At 32.9% G+C, this 22,332-nt stretch overlaps 2 protein-coding genes across 2 annotated transcripts in view; one reads left to right on the top strand and one right to left on the bottom strand.

Moving 5' to 3' along the window:
* The first annotated feature begins 433 nt into the window (after positions 1 to 433).
* Positions 434 to 6,802, top strand: LOC107490896 (heat shock protein 90-5, chloroplastic). The gene is made up of 19 exons (XM_021143451.2): positions 434 to 840; positions 1,207 to 1,239; positions 1,554 to 1,679; positions 1,788 to 1,881; positions 1,989 to 2,072; positions 2,181 to 2,324; positions 2,613 to 2,729; positions 3,200 to 3,247; positions 3,327 to 3,407; positions 3,513 to 3,617; positions 3,706 to 3,846; positions 4,155 to 4,247; positions 4,399 to 4,476; positions 4,559 to 4,813; positions 5,034 to 5,136; positions 5,237 to 5,411; positions 5,510 to 5,615; positions 6,063 to 6,152; positions 6,239 to 6,802. The coding sequence occupies exons 1-19, from the start codon at positions 521 to 523 to the stop codon at positions 6,446 to 6,448; spliced, it is 2,403 nt and encodes an 800-aa protein (XP_020999110.2). The 5' UTR covers positions 434 to 520; the 3' UTR covers positions 6,449 to 6,802.
* Positions 6,803 to 12,110: 5,308 nt separating this feature from the next.
* LOC107491237 (amino acid transporter AVT6B) overlaps positions 12,111 to 22,332 on the bottom strand; it is a 14,622-nt gene continuing 4,400 nt past the window's right edge. Inside the window, exons 2-5 of the mRNA XM_016112041.3 lie at positions 16,760 to 16,912; positions 13,865 to 14,068; positions 12,973 to 13,438; positions 12,111 to 12,440 (exon numbers count right to left, since the gene is read on the bottom strand). Coding sequence (XP_015967527.1) covers positions 12,314 to 12,440; positions 12,973 to 13,438; positions 13,865 to 14,068; positions 16,760 to 16,912 — 950 coding nt within the window. The 3' untranslated portion in view covers positions 12,111 to 12,313. The remainder of the gene's footprint in view (positions 12,441 to 12,972; positions 13,439 to 13,864; positions 14,069 to 16,759; positions 16,913 to 22,332) is intronic.

The following is a 22,332-nucleotide window of genomic DNA, read 5'->3' as shown; positions in this document are numbered from 1 at the left end:
TAATATTTTAAAATATTTTGATATTCTTAAAATATTAGTAAAAATATGTATTTTAAATTAAAATTTTAAAATTTTGACTATTTATTTTTTATTTATATAGTATCGAGTCAACCGGTTCAACCAGTGACCCATCGGTTGAACTAATGACCCAGTGACCCAATAACCTGACCGGTTCGATTACCGGTTCGGTTCTGACAACTATGATAATAACCCTCATATAACTATACTAGTATACTACTAAACAGGTAAAGTGCACCTTGCATAATAACCCTTGAGAAATGGTAACCAACAGATAGAGATGGCGTGGTTGCTGACTTGGCAGAATCTGAGCCTTACAATCAAACACAAAAGCCGCCAAATGAAATGACAATTGCCAAGTTTTCTAGAACCATCTCCTACACTCTCCTTAAACCCTTCCAAGGGTTTTTAACCCTCTTACTCCCCTCTCGGCACCTACCAGCTCAAAGAGATAAGACCCAAACTCATTTCTCTCTTTTCTCTCTAAAAGCGCTGAAACTGAATGGCTCCAGTTCTAGGCAGAACCGTGGTCGCTGCTTCTTCTCTTGGATGCTCGCTCCCTTCTCCGTCCCCTTTCACACCCAAACGGGCTTCCCTTATCACAAGCGCTTTTCTTCCGCCGCAAAACGGCCTCAGAAGGGCCTTCTCTCGTGCTGGCCTCACATGGAAGCAGCAGCAACGACAGAGGAGCGACAGCTTCACCGTTCGCTGCGATGCTGCCGTTGCTGAGAAAGAAGAAGCTACTGATGTTCCTGGTGAAAAATTTGAGTACCAAGCCGAGGTAGGTTTTCTTCAAATTCATTTAAAAATTGCGCCTCTTTAGCATTTTCAAATTTTATTTTTTGCGTGTTGAGAGGATTGGAACGCTCAATTGGGAAATGGCTTGTGTGCTTTTAAGCAGTGAAATTGTTGATAATTTTGTTTCTTAGTTTTTATCATTTACTGTTACTTTTGTTGTATTCTACTTTAGATGTGTTTATTGTTTCAAGAGCACAATTTTTTCCTCAGTAATTTTGGACTAATATCTTTTTTGGAAGCATTAATTAAAATTCACTTCCGGTAATAACTGATTTAAGTAATAAAAAATATAGTTATGGTAAAAGTTTTATTGTTTCCGTGGTCATCTTTGCCTCCACTACTAAAATTTTCTGGGTTAGTCCCTGTTTATTGATGTTTTATGCAAGGAAGCCACAAGGAAGTGTTCCTTCGTGAACTTGTGAGGTAATTACAATGTGAAACTTGTTTTCATCATAGGCTCAGTGGGATTGTATTTATTTATTTATTTATTTTTGTTTAAAGGTATTACTAGTTAGCTGTTTTTAATGGAATGATTTTCTGTGAAATTATCTTTCCAACTTTGTGTTATATTGATGGCTATCATGAGGGAAAGCTTTTGCCTATTTAGCACCGATTTTACAGTTGTTTTTTCCCGTCTAGGGTTTTTCATGTATGTTTTGCTTGCAACATTTGCATATGTGAGCAGAGTTACCTGATTTTGTTGTATTTCGTCTTTGTTCTATTTTTGCTTTTGTCAGTAATGCTAGTGATGCTTTGGACAAGTTGAGATTCTTAAGCGTGACCGAGCCTTCTTTGCTTGGAGATGCTGGAGAACTTGAGATACGCATCAAACCTGACCCAGACAATGGGACAATTACCATAACGTTTGTAACATTCATTCTGTATTTTTTTATGGCTTTTTATTTTGTTTCGTGGCCTGTTTTTGCCAATCTATTTAAGATTACTTAACTTTTGTTTTCTGACCTCTTTAGAGATACTGGCATTGGAATGACAAAAGAAGAGCTCATCGACTGTCTTGGAACAATTGCGCAGAGTGGCACTTCAAAATTTTTGAAGGCACTTAAGGTAACTTGTTATGATTTAGAAATTAGAACTGTTGATCAGAGCAATGATTCGAAGCATCAATCATCTTATCATCCTATCATCTCTAAATTTATCTCCACTTATTTCAGGAAAATAAGGATTTGGGGGCAGATAATGGTTTGATTGGTCAATTTGGTGTTGGGTTTTACTCTGCTTTTCTTGTTGCTGAGAAGGTATAGTAGAAAATTCTAATGCTTACTTTGCAGAATTTTTTATGTTTATAATGATTATTTTGGTTGCATATCACTAATTGGCTATATGTTCATGTTGTTAACAAACAGGTTGTTGTTACTACTAAGAGCCCAAGATCTGATAAGCAGTATGTGTGGGAAGCTGACGCTGACAGTAGCTCTTATGTGATAAGGGAGGAAACTGATCCGGAAAAGATTCTGCGTCGTGGTACACAGATTACACTCTATTTGAGAGTAAGTGTTATTAGTTTCTTTCTTTAATACCAGTGCTTGATACATTGTTCAATTACTCTGATTTTGGTAGCATCTGAAGTAAACTTCACAGATGTAACAGAGAGCTCTTCTTTGGTGGAGGAAGTTAGCAAATTCTTAATTTTAGATGAAAATCTTATTTCCTAGTGAATTGTTTTTACAATCTCAAAATCTTTTAGGGAAAAAGTTATAACTAGAGATAATTTTATTGAATTTATTGGATACATGTTGAATGCACTCGAATTCCTATTTTGTTCTTTGCTTATCTAGGCAGATGACAAGTATGAATTCTCAGAGCCAACCAGGATTCAGGGTTTGGTGAAGAATTACTCACAGTTTGTTTCCTTCCCCATCTATACATGGCAAGAGAAGTCAAGAACTGTGGAGGTTAGAATGCTTGCTCTAGCATATTCTACAATTATTTGTTGTGTGGCTGCTAGTTTTCCTATTTTCACGTTGATGACATAATTTCAAACAATTTGTATGCCAGCTTTTAATGATAAATGTGTATGTTGTTACACACAAATGTTTCTTTGGATCATAGGAGATGGATGTTCTTTTTGAAGTTTTCCTGTATAAAACGAAATTAAGCTTCTTTCCTTTTCGTAGTTCTTTCACTTTATTAGAACTGTTTATATAGATAATATTGAATCAAAGAAGGGAAAGTTGCAAAAGAAATTTTATAAGTCAATAGAACTGATTGTTATGTCAAGGTGATTTCATTCTATTTGGATTCAATTCATACACGTGGAATCTTACTTTGCTATTCATAATGTTGGACTGTATGAAAGACTAAAACATGTAGTACGAAGGATTGGCAAATGAAACAACTTATTCCTTATTGGTATCCTACACAGGTAGAAGAGGAAGAAGAGCCCAAAGAAGGGGAAGAACCTAAAGCAGAGGTAACTTGTGGTCTGATAGGGGTGCTTCTTTCTCAAAATATGTTGTTAATACCAAATGTGTCTTGCACTCTTGTTTCAGGGTGAGAAAAAGAAGACAAAGAAGACAAAGACTGAGAAGTATTGGGACTGGGAATTGGCCAATGAAACAAAGCCAATATGGGTGAGCTGGATATCTGCTTTGCATGGTGTTAGGGTGCCAATGGCATGCATTTAACATATTCTTGATAGTGCCTTTTATATTGACTTCATTAGCCACTTTTTGTAGATGCGGCAGCCTAAGGAAGTCGAAAAGGAAGAGTACAATGAATTCTACAAGAAGACTTTTAACGAGTTCTTAGAACCCCTTGCTCATACTCACTTCACCACTGAGGTATTTTGATTTGATGATATTTTAGTAACTTTTGTTGGAACATTTTCTTTAGAGAGCTGTCAATTTAACTGGCTTTCAAACTTTGTAGGGTGAAGTTGAGTTCAGAAGTATTTTGTACGTTCCAGGAATGGGGCCTCTTAACAATGAAGAAGTTATAAATCCAAAAACGAAAAACATACGCTTGTATGTCAAGCGTGTGTTTATCTCAGATGATTTTGATGGTGAACTGGTGAGTTTACTGCAATTTGAAATTGTCTTGTATATTATGAATTTCATGCCATCTTTTTATATTTACTTATCATGGGAAAAATGAGTAAGATATAATTTCTGTAGCATAGTGATTCATGGCAAAGTTTTCGTCATAATTATACAATCTCATGACTCAGAAGTGTCATTATATGTCGTCTGCTTATACAAACCTGCATGAGCTCTAACTTGGTCATATTTGTTGTGTGCTTATTCAATGTTTCCAGCCCTTTTGTTACTTCTCCCAGTGTTAATTGCTGTAAATCACTAATTTCATCAGTGTCTTCACAGTTTCCACGTTACTTGAGTTTTGTTAAGGGTGTGGTTGATTCAGATGACCTTCCACTCAATGTTTCTCGGGAGATCCTTCAGGAAAGCAGAATTGTAAGTGAACCCATATTTTGCTGCTAATATTGGAAACTCATTACATTCTAGTAACATGAATGAATGACATATTGTATGTTAGGAATGATCTTTATATATTTATTTATAAATGGGCTTCCCAAAATGTTGTCCGACAATATCTTAATTGCAGGTAAGAATAATGAGGAAGAGACTTGTGAGGAAGGCATTTGATATGATTCAAGACCTTTCTGAAAGGGAAAATAAAGAGGTTTGTTGCAGTATATTCAATTTTTCTACTTTTAAAATGTCAAGGGTCTTCATTTAATATAGGTGGTTTCATGTGGATCCAGGACTACAAGAAATTATGGGAAAACTTTGGTAGATTTTTGAAGTTGGGATGCATTGAAGACAGTGGAAATCATAAGCGCTTAACACCATTGTTGAGGTTTTACACTTCCAAAAGTGAGGAGGAGCTGAAAAGCTTAGATGATTATGTTGAAAACATGGGCGAAAACCAAAAGGCTATCTACTATCTAGCATCTGACAGTTTGAAAAGTGCCAAGAGTGCTCCATTTTTGGAGAAATTGGTTCAAAAAGATATTGAGGTTTGTGTAGCTGGTCATTTTGAGCAAACAATATAGAAAGAACTTAAGCAATTTGAGCCTGTGTAGGTTTTTATGAGACCCCCAGTTAATATACTTAATTTTATTGATTTAGTGAATTACAATTGAATTGAATGGGTTGCTTGATCAAATTTAGTTTTCAGTTACGTTTTTCCTTGAAAAGTTTTCACTTTTTACTGAATAGTCTGAGTATCATTTGTAGGTTCTTTATTTGATTGAACCAATTGACGAGGTTGCCATTCAGAACTTACAAACATACAAAGAAAAGAAATTTGTTGATATCAGCAAAGAAGATTTGGAATTGGGTTTGTATTTTTCTCTTGAAAGTCATGTCCTTAGATACCATATTTTATTTCTGAAAATGGGATTCGGATGTATTCATGTCTAATATTTTCTCCAATGCAGGTGATGAGGATGAGGTGAAGGAGAGGGAATCCAAGCAAGAATACAACTTGCTCTGTGATTGGATAAAACAGCAGCTTGGCGACAAGGTTGCAAAAGTTCAAGTGTCTAAGCGCTTAAGCTCATCTCCTTGTGTGCTTGTATCCGGGAAGTTTGGATGGTCTGCAAATATGGAGAGGTTCACCTTTTCCTTTCCATGTGATTTAACTTGATCATGAGAAATTCATCTTCTTTACGTCATCGGATTTAATACTGTATTTAAGTTCTTTTCTTCAGATTAATGAAGGCACAAGCTCTTGGGGACAGTTCAAGTTTGGAGTTTATGAGGGGGAGGAGAATATTGGAGGTTAATCCAGACCATCCCATCATTAAAGACTTGAATGTAAGATAATTTAATTTGGTGCTTCCAATTTAAAATCCTATCATTATTAGCTCGGTTTTGGATAATCTTTCTGATAAACGAAAGAAAAAAAGGACATCAGGTGAACAAGCATCCTGCATTAATGCAGGGTCTGGGAAAGGGCCCACCCAAAGGGTGTAATAGACATCAGTGACTGTTTATACGGCTTGAATTCATGACCTTGAGATTGCACAAAAACAACTCGAGCCTTTATACCTCACCTTCATAGTCATTTTGATAGTCAACACAAAAAGAGCTAATCTCTTGCTGCCTATTATGGCATGCTGGGAGATGATAATTTGATTAGAAGAAACTGATAAAACAACCAACCAAAAGAGCATGATTCTTGAATAGGCAAAAACAATTGGTACACATGTTTTCTTGTCAGGCGCATACGAGATTCGGTTTTCATTTTGTATTCTTTTGCAGGCTGCCTGCAAGAATGCTCCCGACAGTGACGATGCAAAGAGAGCGGTCGACCTATTATATGACACAGCACTAATATCTAGTGGATTTACTGTAAGGATTAGTATTTTGGTTCACCTGTATATTATGCACTATCTGCAGCTCACTGAACATTAATTTCCTGGATCTCAATAATGCAGCCGGACAGTCCTGCCGAGTTGGGAGGTAAGATTTATGAAATGATGGCCCTTGCCCTGGGTGGAAGATGGGGTAGAGCAGAAGAGGGAGATGTACCTGTTGAAGCTGAATCAAGTAGTGACGCTAATTCAGGCTCGGGTGAATCTTCAGAGTCAGAAGTTTTTGAACCTTCTGAAGTCATAGCTGAGAGTGATCCATGGACAACTGATTAGGTTTCCTGCTGGAATGTCTCCATATATTAAAAAATTTTGGTGCTATAGGGAAGTAGGGAACAATGCATACAGAAACGGGAGTGGAAAGGGAGAGATTGTCACATTGGTAATTTAGTTGTGTTGAAGGGAATTTTGCAATCTTCTGAAACTTTAAATGGCTTAATGGAATGTATGGTATACAATAGGCTTTGGCTTTTGAGGATGAATCAGATCCAGTTTTTATGGGTGGGAATACATAGGATGTGTCATGTTTAGTTTAATGGCACGGATTATTTTAAGAATTTAGTTAAAACTTAAATGGAATTGTATTTAGATTTACAATATTTGGATGAAATTGCTTATGTTTGACACGAATTTAATGACCTATATCGTTAGAATTTCATTGAACATTTTGGGCTTCTCTGGTGGGCAACTTTTCTTTTTCTATTAACAGAACGAAATACAACTAGGTTCTAGACTTCTAGTGAGTAGGGTTCATCGTTTTAACGGTTTTTTACTTAACAAAAATACAAAGTACTATATTTTTTGTTAACTAATCAAATTTTAATTTTTTATTTATTATATTTTATATTGTGATTTTTTTTTTGGTGACTGTATTGTGATTTAGACTTAGAGTTTATAATTTAGAGTTTAGGATTTAAAAGAATTTAGGATTAAGGATTCAAAATTTAGGATTTAGAGTTAATGATTTAAGGTTTAGAATTCAAGGAGTCGTGTATTTTTTACTTTTTATTTGTGAAGCACATTAGCATTCTTATTATTTAAAAAACACCAAAAATTATGTTTTACTATTGCATGAAATGTTTTTTTACGGTTTAATTATTCTATTAGTTTCTATGTTAGTAATTTAATTGCTATATCAAAATGACAACTACATAACTATATCATAGCAAGATATTACTCAAAATAGTATTTAAAGAGAAATACTTGAAAAATTAAAAAAATGTATTTATTTTATTAGTTCTTATAATTTTATCATATTTGTAATTAGATTTTTATATTTTTTTGTTTTTAATTGAATTTTGACACTTTTTAATTTTGTAATTAGCCTATCTTGGTGTCAAAAATATTTAAATTAAAAGAATATTCCTTCTAAAAAATATGTCAGATTTAATTATGTTCTTAATTATGGGTACTTTCAATATGTGGAGAAATATTCTGTTAATTCTAATATATTTTATACTGACAAGGGACTTAATTACAAAATTAAAAGTAGAGTATAGATCTAATTAAAAAATATATATAAAAATCTAATTACAAATTTAATAAAATTATAAAGATTAATAAAATAATTATTTTTTTTTTAATTTTCAAGTATTTCTCTTTGGATACTATTTTAAGTAGTATCTTGCTTTGATGCAGTCATGCAGTTGCCAGTTGCCACTCCAATGTAGCAATTGCCATGCTAATGTAGGCTACCACTTCGTCAAATAACTATTAAAAGTGGCTTTTGTAACCGCATGAGTGCCTGTCGTGGCTGGCTTCTAGTCTCTATAGTGGTTAAATTAGTCATTGGGATAATTGGAGGAACCTGTTTCACGATTCCATTCACTGCTAAAGCCCAAGTAAATCTATAACAATATTTCACTCGAAACTCACCAACTTGCAAAACAAGGAACAACACAACTCGAGCGTAAGGAGACGGATCTTTCGGGAATTTATTTTCTGTATAGATGCTGTGGAACAGACTATGAAACCATCTGGACTGGAATCAACATAAAAACCTTTGTATTGTTGATATGGAGGATAATCTGTTTCAATCCTTTTTCAGAAGCTAGATTGATGTGATCCGAATTAAACAAGGGAATCATTGGTTATTCACAAAATACATTTTTAAGTTTCCAGAGATGGAGAACATGAATAGTCATTGAGAATTGTGATTTCTTTGCATGTACAAGTTTGGATTTAGATTTGGGGACTTGTCTAAGCACAATCTTCATGATGTTGTATTAGATGTATGGTTATTTTATATGAATATAAAGGAACGAAATTAAAGATCCTAAAGTGTGAAGATCTTCCAAATGCAATAATTATTGTTTTTAGAATATTTTATAGTTCATCTAATTTTATTTAAGGGTAAAGTACTAAATTGGTCTTTAGATTTGGGCGTAATTCTGTTTTGGTCTTTAAGATTTAAAATGTTTTATTTGAATAAAAAAAAATTAATTATTTAATTTTGACCTCACTGTGGGACTAAATTGATGCTAAATAAAAAATTTTTGATTCAAATAAAACATTTTAAATCTTAAGGACCAAAATAAAATTACGTCAAAATCTAAGGACCAATTTAGTATTTTACCCTTTATTTAAAGCAAAGATATATTTTCTATGAGAAAATAAATGAGTGGTCCACAAACGGACAACTGTACACGGGATTTTCAAAAACCGAAGCATAGCTTACAATAAGAAGAAATATCTAGAAGAAATGAAACTTAGTAGAGTCAAAGAAGAAGAAGATTATCTTGAAGATGCAGAGAAAGAGGCGAACTCCATAGCAACGCTCACAGCCTGAGACAGTACTTCCTCAGGATCAGATTCAAGCTCTCTTCCAATCACATCCATGAGGGTTGATTTTGGTGACCTGACAGAACATGCTGCCAGTCTAGCCTGCATCAGACCTCGGTGGAGACTGGGCATGATAAGAGATAGTGGAATACATTCTCTGATTGACGATGGTAGCGGAGGCAGGCAGGAAAGACTTGGGCCAAATTGGAATGGATTTTCATCATGGTAGGTAAGCCATTGTGACCTATCTTCCATACGAAAACTCTGAAATTTTGCTGACATTTTATTTTCCAAATTGCATTTGATAGTTTGGTAGCTCTGAATCTGTGGTCTAATTGCTGTTCATGTACATGGTAGAAGTAAAAGGCTAATTCATATCCTGTAGAAACTGAATAGAGCCCATTAATTTTTTAACTCCAAATCAATTTATTTGTACCATGGGGAGCTCGATAGATTGTTTGAGCCTCTGCTTGGTTGAAGTTGCTGTTTATGATTTGTTAATCCCAATTGTCTTAGTAATCTAAACGGGGGAGTGTCTCCAAACCAAGTATCATCCCTAATTCAGATTAACTCTATTTCCAATTTTTCATTTAAACCCTTTCTCCAATATTTCTCTTCCCTCCAAGAGGCTTCTCCAAGCCTAGTATTGGTAGAACCAGAACCAATTTTAGCTTTCATAATAGAAGGAAATTTGAAATACCTGCTCTTGTAGACTTTGAATAGTAGTAATGTTCTCTAGCGATCAAATGCCAAACCTTGCTTAGCAAGCATAATAAGATTAAACTTTTTGAGATCTTTAAAATCAAGTCCACCTAGTCTTTTTGGCTTGTACATCACATCCCAAACCAATCCACTACATCCTCCTTTCATTGTTTTGTTGTTCCCACTAAAATTGCATCATGTGTCTGTGTAGTTCATGAATCAAAGTATATGGGAGCTTGAAACAACCAAGAATATACGTAGGAATAATAGAGGCTACTGCCTTGATAAGAATCTCATGCCTATTAGCAGATAGTAGAGATTGTTACTAGTGTTGTAGCTTCTTAGAAATTTTCTCTTTAATGTAGACAAAGGTTTGCTTCGTTGACCTGTTGGTAACTGTTGGCATCTTAAGGTATTTATTCTGTGTTCCCAGATGAGGTATACCCAATGTCTCTACTATTTGGTCGCAGATCATGTAGGGAGTGTTTTCACTAAAGAAAATTAAATATTTTCTCATGTTTACCTACTAGCAACTAATAGATTCGTAGTCCAATAGTAGTTGGAGTATATTCTCACAAGTTTGAGGATTAGCCTTATTGAATAGAATAGAGTCATTAACAAAGAATAGGTGGCTGATTGAGGAGTATTTAGCATATAATCTCAAACCATGAAATATGTTATTCTATTCTTCCTTATAGAGCAGATGAGAAAATCGTTCTACACAAATTAGGAATAGGTAGGGTGAAAGTTATTGGAGCTCTCTGTTGGGTCTAAAGAATCCCATTGGTTGTCTTTCCACAATAAGAGCATATGAAACTGTTGTTACAAACTCCTAAATCCACCTTATCCATCTCCTTCCAAAGCCTAATTTCTCCAACATATCACAATCAGGACAACTCCACTTTATCGTAAGCCTTACTCATATCAAGCTTTATGGCCATTTCAGAGTCTCTGGTTCTCTTTTTTAGAAAATGCATGCATTCATGACCAACAAGCATATTGTCACTTATAAGCCTTCTTCTGATAAAAGCACTCTGGTTCTCACTTATTATTCTTGTCATAAAAGAATGCATTTGGTGAACTAGAATTTTTGAAAGTATTTTGTAGAAATTAGTGCTTAAGAAGATTGGTTTAATCTGCTGCATAAAAGCATTATTAACCTTAGATATTAGACAAATTTGAATATGGTTGAAGCCTTTTAGGAGCCACCTGATATGGATTTGATGAGCAATATCCACCGGCAAGTGCACCAGATCGTAATCAAGTAATAACTCACGAGGATTGAGAGATTAATCAACTTTAATCAATTGGTCGTTCTAGTCAAACAATCAGATTAATGTGGTTTGAGTGATCATTAGAGATCTTGACAGTAAAATAAACGCCTAAAATGTAAATAGCAAGAAATTAAATTATTGGAAATAAAGAGCGGAAAGTAAATAGCTGGAAATTTAAAGTGCATAAACTTAAATTGTTGAAATGTAAATACGGGAAGAGTAAATAACAAGAAAATTAAATTGCAGAAATGTAAAGGAATTGAGAACAATGAACATTAAAGAGAATAAGCAATCAGGAAGGGAATTAAATGGAAGTAAGGAAATGCTTATGAATAAAAATCATTAGGGATTGGAGATGTTTGATCTTTCTAAATCAGTGAACTTCTCTTTTCTTTTGTTCATGCAATGTTAGATCTCTGGCGGATCATAAGTAATTGGGTTTCAATTCCTTGTAACTCAATTTCTCTAGACATGATCAAATGCCAGTTCCTTGATCCAATGCTCATGAAAAGAGGTGGAGCTTGAATTCTAATCCCAAGCCACACAACTCCTGAGATCCCAATTTCAGAGTGATTACATGTCATAATATCAAGCTCCGAATCAAAATCAAATTCATTGTGAAAAAAGAGTTTCAAACTGAATTACTATGATTCCTTTTCCAAGGTTCACATAGAATTCTAATAGATCCAATTCCTCTTTAAATCTTTTTTTTTAGCATACGGAAATAATGATAGTCTTTTAAAATTTTTTGAGACTAAAATAAAAAATTTAAAATTAAATTAAAATTTAATTCAAATATTGGTGACTAAAATAATATTTTATACTAATATTTTAACTTGGGTGTTCAAGTTTATAATTTTCTTAAGACTTATAAATAAAATTGATTTAATGACTATCAATTATTAAAGGGGATATTTTTGTCTTCAATAATTTTAGAAATGATCGAAAATGTTTAATTTTTTTTTTGTCACTAAATAAAACAGAAAAATACGTTGGCGGCGAGCTACTGATGGTATATTTTTTTTTTTGTTGCCCACGATATTTCCCGACACTTGCTTAATTGGACGAGTGAGCTGACCATTCGATCAACTAAGTTGGTTCTGTTGATGGTGTATTGTTACAACTTACAATGCGAATATGGACAAATTGTAAAAGAGGTGATGAAAGTAATTCAATAAATATCTATATAAACATCATGATAGTATGCATTAATGAAGCCAAGTGGTTTTTCAAATAAATCACTTGGAAAAAAGATCAAAGAAAATTTACATTTTACAATAAATCACTTGAGGATAAGATAAAAGAAAATTTACATTTTACAATAAATCACACATTTTACACAAGCACCAAATAAAGATCACTCCTTTAATAAGAGGAATGAATCTTAAGATGTTATTCCAGACATGGAAGCTGCATTACTGTATATGGCCAAACTGTTTGAGAACACAGCAAGAACAATCATGACAATGGATAAAATCTTATCCTTCTCTGTTGCAATTCCATGAGGATCCCTGAAATAATAATGAAAATATACAGGCTAGTCATCATGATAAAAATACCTCTAAAAGCAACTTGGTGTAGCTTTAATTTGTACTTCAAATCTATTCAAGCATATAATACCAGCTTTGATTAATAATAGTAAACATTACTTTCCAACACCAATTAACTGTGACATTTTGAAACTAGCTTATTAAACTTAATTTTAAAAATATATTTTTAAAAGTTGTAGTATTTATATTTGATAAACTGAACTAAAAATAATTTTTAATAAATACAAAGAATAATAATTATGTTTAATAAAATAATTTTTAAAATTTAAAAAAATTATAATAAATTAAAAATTAAAACAAATTTAAATATTTATTAATATAAAATTATATTAGACTCTTAAATTTTAATAAGTACAAACTAATTTTAAAATAAAACTTAGATATTTTCAAAAGTATTTTTAACTCACACCAACCTTTAATTATGTGAACATAACTATATCACTAATAAATAACTTAATTTAGAAGAAAGGTAAAAAGAGAAACAAAAGCTCACCTTATAGATATTGCAGCCGGGAAAACAAAGCCTATGCAAACTGTGGCAGTTGCTCCTGTGAATTGTAGAGCATACCATATGCTAGGCATAAAATTTGCAGCTATATACACTAAAGCAACGAGTACAACGGTGGTAGAAACAAACTTATACTTAGTTGCATTCAAAGACTTAGATGAAGCAAAGATAAATTCATCAAAGTTAAACCGTAGCGAAAAGAAGATAACAGGGAAGACAAGCATTAGGTGGAAGGCATAACTAATGCGAACAATGTCGTTCAGTAGACTGCTGTATGGGATTCCCAGGTCAACGTCGAAGTTGGCGAGAACGTCGTCAAGCGTTGACTCGCCAAATAAAAGGAATCCAAATATGGCGGTAAGAATATAGATAACTGAACTCAAAGTCAATGATGCACGCACAACTGGCTGGATTCGGGAAGAATCTTGTAGCTCCATGTTTATTGTATGCACTGCAAAAAATATCCTTTTGTACATCAAACACTAAAAATTACTAAACATCATTGAATATATATTGTGTAACCCACACATATTCTGGTAGATTCCATATTGATAGTTTTTCTAGAATCATACATCAAAACCAAATTTGACAATTTTAGCATAATTTTAAAAATGATTAGAGAATTGACATGTATATTGAAAATTAGTTTTTAAATTAATCATTTTGTGTTTCAAAATATTTATATATATTCATATACTCTTAAAAGAGTAGTTATTTATATATTAAAATAATCAAACTTTTTTAAAGACCAAAAGGTAAATCACTATCCTACTATATTTTTGTACTTTTCTTTATATTTTTTATTAAATTGATGTAATAAACGAAATAATAGCAGAACATTGAAAATTTATAAACTACTAAATAGATGATGTCATACCATTGGAATGGCAAACAAATGCATTCACAAGAATTGGAACGGCTGTAAAGAGATTCCATATAGAATTCATGTCTGTAATAGTTGGAAGCAATCTCGGAGTAGTTATGCCGCCATTAAATAATTTTAGGAATGTGATTCCCACAAGTATGACTAGAAAAACAAGTGCCAAAGCTACTGCAATAGCAGAAGTATATCGCAGTGAATCTGCAACCAAGAAAAGTAATGTCATATATTAGTTAGCATTTATTATAGACTATACATTAATACTTATGCTTAAATTCAAAGAGGGTAAATATATTATTTCAATAAGATTAAACTCTCAAATTGGTTTATATTGTGTCGGAAATAACATCATCTACTATTGAGAATCTTCAAGATCACATACTGCCTGATAAAGCACTAGAGAAATTCGTCACTCCTTAAGCAAAAGCAGCTGGAACAATATTATGTAACTGTTAGGTTAGACTGCGTATATTATACTCTTTGGTGCAATCTTTTTTAGATTTTGTGTTAATGCGGAATACTTATATATCAGACTGCCTTTTATTTAGAATAATGGGTACTTGAAGATTATAATTTGAGTTCTTGGCTCCTTCTTTCGGTTGATACTACATCCAAGAATCGCCTGGTACAGTGTTCTTCTGCATTTGAAATTTAAGACAAAATTCAGCAAATTTCCATCTCCTCCGCCAAGACTACTATCAAACAGTTGCGCTATCAACTAAAGGCAGTCAATAAACTCAATCATTGAGCATATTGAAAAAATCAAAACCCTTGTTGATTTACTTCATGCAGTTGATTTACTTCTATAGCTCCTCTTCATCTTCCTCTCCACAATAATCAAATAGTTCTTTTCAATTTGGTTGACCTCCATCCACCACCACCCTTCTCATTCCATCAACCAACTTTTTATCTGGCTATTCCATCATCATCGCCTGAATCTTTCTAGTGTCCAAATTTCAGAGCTAGCCATCATCCCACAAATGATTCATCCAATTTGATCTCTACCTCTGATTATGTTGGTCGAGATTAGCTCTTTGTTGCCAATGGCAGTGGTATCCGTATATGTCATTCTGGCAATTCTAACTTAACTAACGATTCCAATAATGCTAGTTTTCTTTTAAAAGATATTCTGTTCATTCCTCAATTTGCAAAGAATTTAATCACTGTGGCTAATTTTTTTTTAAGATAAGCTGTAAATTTTGAGTTTCATATAAATTTTTTCAACACTCATCCCATGACAACAAAAGGTGCCACCAAATTGAGGGTACTGACTACTCATAAATATTTAGTGCTATTATCAACCCAGCAACTATTTGTATTGTGTTGTCCATGCATCACTTTAGTAAAAGATTAGGTTTTGAGACAATTTGACTTTAATAATGTCTTTTTGACTGACGATTTAACTGAAAAGTTTTGATGCAACAACCTCCTGCCTTTACAAGCTATAATTCTTTACAAGTTTGTAGATTGCACAAAGTCATTATGACTTAAAACAAGCACCATGAGATAGTTCACTAACCTCGGTAACACTCTATTCAAGTTTGATTTTCCTAACACAAAGGTTGATCTCTCACTCTTTACTAGATTCACCAGTTCTTCAACAATCTTCATCTTAGCATACGTAGATGATATTGTCACCGCTAATGAGTAATGACTCCTCTAGGGAAGTGGAGTTGCTAATTTCTCAACTTGATTCATTGGTCTCTCTAAAGAATCTTGGCACTCTTCACTACTTTTTGGGCTTGGAATTTAATTTTCTAACACATACTTCTCTTGATATCTCTTAAGCTAAATATACAAGTACTAACTTGTTTTGGCATGAAGAATTCCAAGCCCATTCCCACCACTCCCATGATCTCTTCCCTGAAGCTTACTATACATGGCACTGACTTTTTTTAAAATCCAACATTCTATTGCTTTATTGTTGGTGCTTTGTAATATGCCACATTAACTCATCATCCTGAAATTTCTTTTTCCATGAATAGAGTTAGTCGATTCATGCAACAACTACTGGTTCAACATTGGAGTGCAGTAAAGCGTATCCTAGTGGATATAGTGTATTCTTTGGAAACGATCCAAGTTGTTTGGTCAAGTGGAAAACAACATATTTTAGTAGTTCATCATCTTAAGCAAAATTTAGGTGTATTGCAAACACCTAAAATGAAATCTTATGGATTCAGAAGCTCCTTTATGAACTTAGAGTTCACTATCCAGTCTCTCTTGTGATCTATTGTGCAACCTTAGTGTTGTCTTTCTTGCAGAAAATCTAGTCCTACACAATCTTACAAACTCTTTCTCTACCTCCGTGTTTCTTCATTTCCGCTCCAATCTCAAGATCTTCTCTTACTAGCCCTCGAGCTTGAGGGGAATGTAGAGAATAGTAGTACTAGTGCAACAAAACCAAAATTAACTAATTCTATTATGACAACTCAAACAAAATTATCAAACACTGATTTACTTAGTCAGCAAGCTATCTCTTAAAATACCTGTTCTCTGTATTGTAAATCACTTAATAATATGATTCAGATTATATTGTTCGTATTACTCTCTCATCCTCTCTCATACTTTCATAGACACAATAATAAGTCAGGATTTGAAACTCTCAAATTCAGTATCAGTCATCATTTTTTCAATGAACACTCTCACCATTTTAAAAAAAGAACACATAGTATATATTAATCATACTTTCCTTCTGTTTGTACAATCAAAATGATTAATTTATCATTTTCTTACTAGTGATGACGATGAGAAAATTTGTACTTTTAAATTTTAGAAGACTTATTTTGTCCTATACTTTACGCAGTCAAAATAGAAAAAAAAAAATTGAATGTCCAACACAAAAAATGGTTAAGAACGAATCAAAATGAGAGCTTACTCCTTCGTTAAACATACCTATTTGCTTAAAGAATGCCAGTGGTGCAAGAACAAAAAGCGTTGTCATAAGAAGAACAAAAGTTCGCATAGTCCACCAATGTTCACCAAACCATCCGTCTAATACACCAAAATGATGAATTCCAGTTGTCGAAGTTCCGGATAGCACATCGCCTGGCAGTGAAATCAAAGTAATTTATGCAAATTAAACTCAGAATCTGTGCAATTTTTTAAAGTGGAATCAAAATAATCAAACCTAATGTTTTTATTTCTCTATATTTATTGTTACGATTAAGCTTTAAGGTCCATTCATTTCAACCTTTTTATGTGACAATGAAATTATATATTTATATATGAGACGCTAAATATTGAAAGTATATAAAATTTTGGAATAAGAAAGGAGAAAAACATTTCTTTAACCAATGTTCTATTCCTTGCAAAATTTTCTTATTATAAAACCACGAATCAAAACTCGTCCATTCAAATTGACAAAACCTTTATAACCACCACTCAAACTTCCAAGTCAGACACAAACCGGCAAATTCTTAAAATTTAGAAAGGGTAATATTACGTGGTGAATGTTTTTAGCTAATATCAGTTAATTATTTTTAAAATTATTTGTTTATTTTAAATATTTTAAATTTTAAATTTTAAATTTTGTTAATATTGAATACGGTAAAAATTTGGATAAATAATAAATAAATCATTAATAATTGAATCAGCGCAAAAAAAATATGAATTTAATATTTATAATTTAAGAAAAAATATTAGCGAGAATTTAATTTAAACAATAAAATTAAACGCAAAAAATATAATTAATCGTAAAAAAATGCATATTGTCATTAAAATTTACTGTATTGATTTAAATTTGTCCAGTATTATGAATGAAAAAGTTAAAACTGTAAAAATAATAAGAAAAATATTTAGAATGACCTGAATACTTATCTTAAATATTTTAACCCAAGATAAGACTAAACGAATCAAAAATCACAAATGAATTCATGTTAAACCCAAAGTCCAAACCTACAGTTATAAACACCTGCTGTTAGTGTTACAAGTGTGAGAAGTGTTGAAGTTAGTCTCACATCAAAAAAAGCAAAGAAGAGTGAGGAGTTTATAAGATGAGAGACCCATTAACTTAACACCTTAAGGTTTTGAGTTGGATGTGGTGTCTCCTCATCTTATGCTATCTCACTTGAATCCTTTCCGAAATCTCCTCGGTGGTCGAGAGCTCTCCACGATTGGCCCAACTCTCCCCTTCCCCAATTTAGCACTCCACCTTCTTGAAAGAGAGAGGGGCACGGATAGAAAAAGAATAGAGTGCCCTAACCCCTTTGATACTATTCATCATCTTTGATTGCTCATAACTTTTGCTACGAAACTCCGATCGTAGCATTGTTTGTGGCCACGCGAAGCTTATGTCCTCCTCTTTAATTCTATCCGATTAGTTTGGTAAGTAACTAGAAATTCCAGCTCTAGTTTTTTATTCAAAGCTAATTTCATGTTTTGAGCTTGGATATTGAGAATTTTTGGTGGTTCTGATGTTATAGGAGTGTTCTAACTTGAGTTTTGGTGAACTAATTTCGGTGGGTTAAGATAAGGAAGCCAAATCCCTTCATTATCCTTAATTTTAAGTAAGAACCCTAGTATGAATGTTGAAATAATTGTTGTAATTAGATCATATGGATTAGCTTGGATCGCTTAGTGGATGTTGGGTGCAAGTTGGATTTGCTCGGATTGAGTTGATAGGGAGGGATTGTTTCGTTTGATTGGTGGAATTTTTGTTTGGAGGAGGATTAATCAAACTTGAGTCCATTCCTTTTGGTGAGGAAAGTCAAGTGTTGGAAAACCTAAGTATGGATATGGATCTTAAATTCGGACAGACATTTTATAACATTATGTGAAAACTTAGGTTAATTGCCTCTAAGATATGATTGAATGAAAAATGGTGTATGTTGATGATGAATTATGTGTTAGTATGATTTTACGCATTGAATTGCTTGGTGTGTAATATGTGTTGATTTGAATGAAATTGGATATGAAATCGTGGATTTATTACCTATTACGGTAATATGTCTGAAAATTGGATTGAAAGCTGTGATAGGATGAGGTATCCCCCTATTTGGTAAGTTATAGTAAATTGGACAATTGCCATGTTATGATTTATTGAGAAATTGGTGAGATTTGATTGAATAAGTGCATTGTTGGTATTGATTTGGATGAAAAACTTAAGATGTGATAAATTGAATCAGAGTTAGGCCTTTGATGGATTGGATTGGTTCATTAGATTTTAAATGGCTAGGGAGTGAATGGAAATTGGTAGTTGTGTAAAAGTGATGTCTAGAATTGGCTTTGGATGGTATTGGAATGGAATGAATTGAGAAAATTGGTAAATGAGCGTTGTGCATAAAATTGGTAAATTGTGGTTTTCAATCAACTTTGACGGGTCATAACTTGATGCTCGGAGTTTGGAATTGAGTGATATTTATCTCAAATTAAAGCTAGTGAAAAAGACCTTTAAAATCATCTAAAATTTAAGAAAAATGAATAAGTGCACAAAAAGTTATAGAGATTGAATTTTGGAATTTAAAAACTGAATTCTGTAGAAGTTGCAGAAAGTTGGGGTGATGCGTACACACGATCCATGTGTACACATGAAGGGTGTTACAGAAGTGAAATGGTTTTGTGTGCATACCATGCGTGCACACAAAAGCCAAATCATGTGTACACACAATACATGCGTATGCACGAGATGCATTTTAAAATTGAACAATTTTCATGTGCATTTCTGTGCGTATGCACCAAAATGGATTCGTGCGTACACACGAGGCATGCGTACGGACAACTGTCATGTTTTTCAGAAAACATTGATTTTAACTCGTTTTGCCTATTCAATTGCTTTTTCACCTCTATAACCCTCGTTTAAGATCCGAGAACTAATTTTTAGGCTTTGGAAGGAGTAAGAGTATATTGAAGGCATTAAATTGAATTATTCTTGGATAAATACTTGATTAAACCAGATGACATGTTGCGGGGATGGTGACTTTATCTCGTCCACAGTGAAGACGGAAATTTTATTCCACTCACATGTTAAAGAAATTGGAGAACTGATACATGAATGGGAGTTTATGAATTCGAATTAATGAAATGGATAAATAATTGGGGTTAATGAGTTAAATCACTTATAAAATTACTTAAGAACACTGATAATGATTGATTATGGCCCGAATGACTGGATTGGCAAGGTTTGGGTGATATCTCACTTGTATATTGAGTGAATATTTGGTTTTGGCAAGGTCTGGGTATTATCCTGCTGGCATACTGATTTGTTATTGCTTTGACACCTGCACTGGGTAAGGATGGAGGTCTCATCCCACTTGTTCGATGGTTGTAGTGTAGTTGTGGAGACGAAGGTTTTATCCCATCCGTTGTGAGGATGGTGGTGTTATCCTGCTCACGTGACGAAGGAATTGGTAAACTGAATGAGAATGTGGTTAATGAATTTAATGATTTCAAAAGCTGATTAAAGATTTTACTGTGAATTGATGTTTTCTCGTGGCAAGGATCGTGGTAAATCCCGCTTGCACATTAAGCTAAATTATGCTAGGACAAGGACGATGATTAATCCCGCTTGTTTGTGGTTTTCTGTGTAAGGACGGTAGTTAATTTCGCTTGCTCGAGATTTACTGCAATGGCAATGGCGGTTAATCCCACTTGCACATTAACTGATATTTGTTTCGGACAAAGACGATTGGTTAATCCCGCTTGTTCGAGGTACCCGGTAAAAATGGTGGGGAATTTCACTTACTCGTGGACTAATATAATAGGCAAGGACGGTCGTTAATCCCGCTTGCGTGTTCTGGACAAGGACGGTTGGTGAATCCTGCTTGTTTGTGGAACCTACGAGTAAGGACGGTTGATTAATCCCGCTTACTCATATCTGGTTCTGACAATAAAATCGACACGTGAACTCATAACTAATAGAGTACACATACATCATTTGCATTTATGTGTATTGATTAGGTGCGTATCTTATTTTTGGCTTGTCTTGTTGAATAATTGTATCTATATGCTATTCGAGCTAATTATCTTATTTATTCTCTCTATTTATGTATTTTTTGTGTTGTTTTGTGTATTTAAACAATTGAAAAAATTTTTATGTTGATGATGGTGACATTGAGAGTTATTCTGTTATTTTTTTTAGGCTCTTAATTAAATTATATTATTTTAAATATTATATATATTTTTTTATTTTTAAAAATCGCAATATCTCATCACCTATAANTAAGATTTTATGTAATAGGGTGGTACATATACTAAAAGCCTTTCGTCATATCTAACACAGGGAATTATTTGATGCTTTATACATCAGTAGTTAGATTTAAAGTTGTCATGCTAATTATTATGTCGACAATTTGACTAATGATTTGACAAAGAACAATGATTGATTCTAAATCTTTTAATATAAAAAATTTAGGGTTATATTATAAACTTATTTATTTTAACATATAAACTATCAAACAAAGAGATATATAAAGTTTAAATTGAAAAAAAAAGATATATAAATAATTATATATTTATTAAAAATTATGTAAAAAATTATTATTATTATTATTATTATTATTATTATTCAGCGATAAACTCTTATTTTTAATAATTATTGTTATGTAGTATTAGAAAGAAAGAAGAAAAATGCAGGGATTATATAATTTTACTATTTGGACTTTTGGAAATTAATTAAATTGATAAATCTCCACAATTTAATATAAAAGAAAACATCAATTAGCTAGCATGATTAGTCATTTATTAAAGCATCATTTTTTTAAGGTTTTAATATAAAATATATCGAAACTAAGTTTCTGAGAAATGTCTTTGTTCAATACAAGCATGTCCATTTTAAAGTTTTATAAAGTGGTCCGTCCAAAGAATTCACTAGAAAAATATTAGAATTTTCAGTTAGTTGCAACATTTTCTGCACATGAGAATTGTGTGTCTTTTTATGTGACATTGCATGTCTTGTTATATATATTTATCTTGGCAGTATTGAATTCATCATACTTTGTCTTGACCTCATTATTGTTCAGCGCCATTGATTGCTGTTCAATAATATAATTATAGGTGTGTTAATTACAGCCACACAAACACTTCAATAATTAGGGAAAACCTTATCTTGTTGAATTGCATGGCAAGCTTGGGCCTTCTACTCAGGGTTCTCATATGCCACTTTTTATCTTTGATGCTAATTAATCGGTGTTAAAATATATTATTATAAAAGAACAATGGAGAACGTGACTTTACTGGTGCTAGACTTGAGTGCTCAACTAAACGGGTGACAAGTTTCTAACATTTTGATAAATGACAACGAACCACGCTATTATTGCTACTTAACATGTGACATTGTTAAACAAAAACCGTGATAGAATGAGAGACAGGACAATAAACTGGATATTAGTATTAGGTTTTATTGTCTCTCTATCTTTCTGTCTTTCTGATTCTTATGATACCATATATCAACAAAAGATAATATTTATGTAATAAAATCAACCATTAAAATTAGTTATTATATATTTATATATAAATATATATAAAATTTA

The sequence above is a fragment of the Arachis duranensis genome, chromosome 5 (genome assembly GCF_000817695.3).
Source record: "Arachis duranensis cultivar V14167 chromosome 5, aradu.V14167.gnm2.J7QH, whole genome shotgun sequence".
Taxonomy (NCBI): domain Eukaryota; kingdom Viridiplantae; phylum Streptophyta; class Magnoliopsida; order Fabales; family Fabaceae; genus Arachis; species Arachis duranensis.
The sequence above is the reverse complement of the archived record's forward strand: the minus strand, read 5'-3'. Positions and strand labels throughout refer to the sequence as shown.

Bases quoted from the DNA above. Each gene is read 5' to 3' on its own strand.
- LOC107490896 (XM_021143451.2), top strand. From the start codon at position 521: ATGGCTCCAGTTCTAGGCAGAACCGTGGTCGCTGCTTCTTCTCTTGGA. The intron at 4,248-4,398 runs GTAAGTGAACCC...TCTTAATTGCAG, and splicing joins TCCTTCAGGAAAGCAGAATT to GTAAGAATAATGAGGAAGAG. The intron at 5,137-5,236 runs GTTTGTATTTTT...TCTCCAATGCAG, and splicing joins CAAAGAAGATTTGGAATTGG to GTGATGAGGATGAGGTGAAG.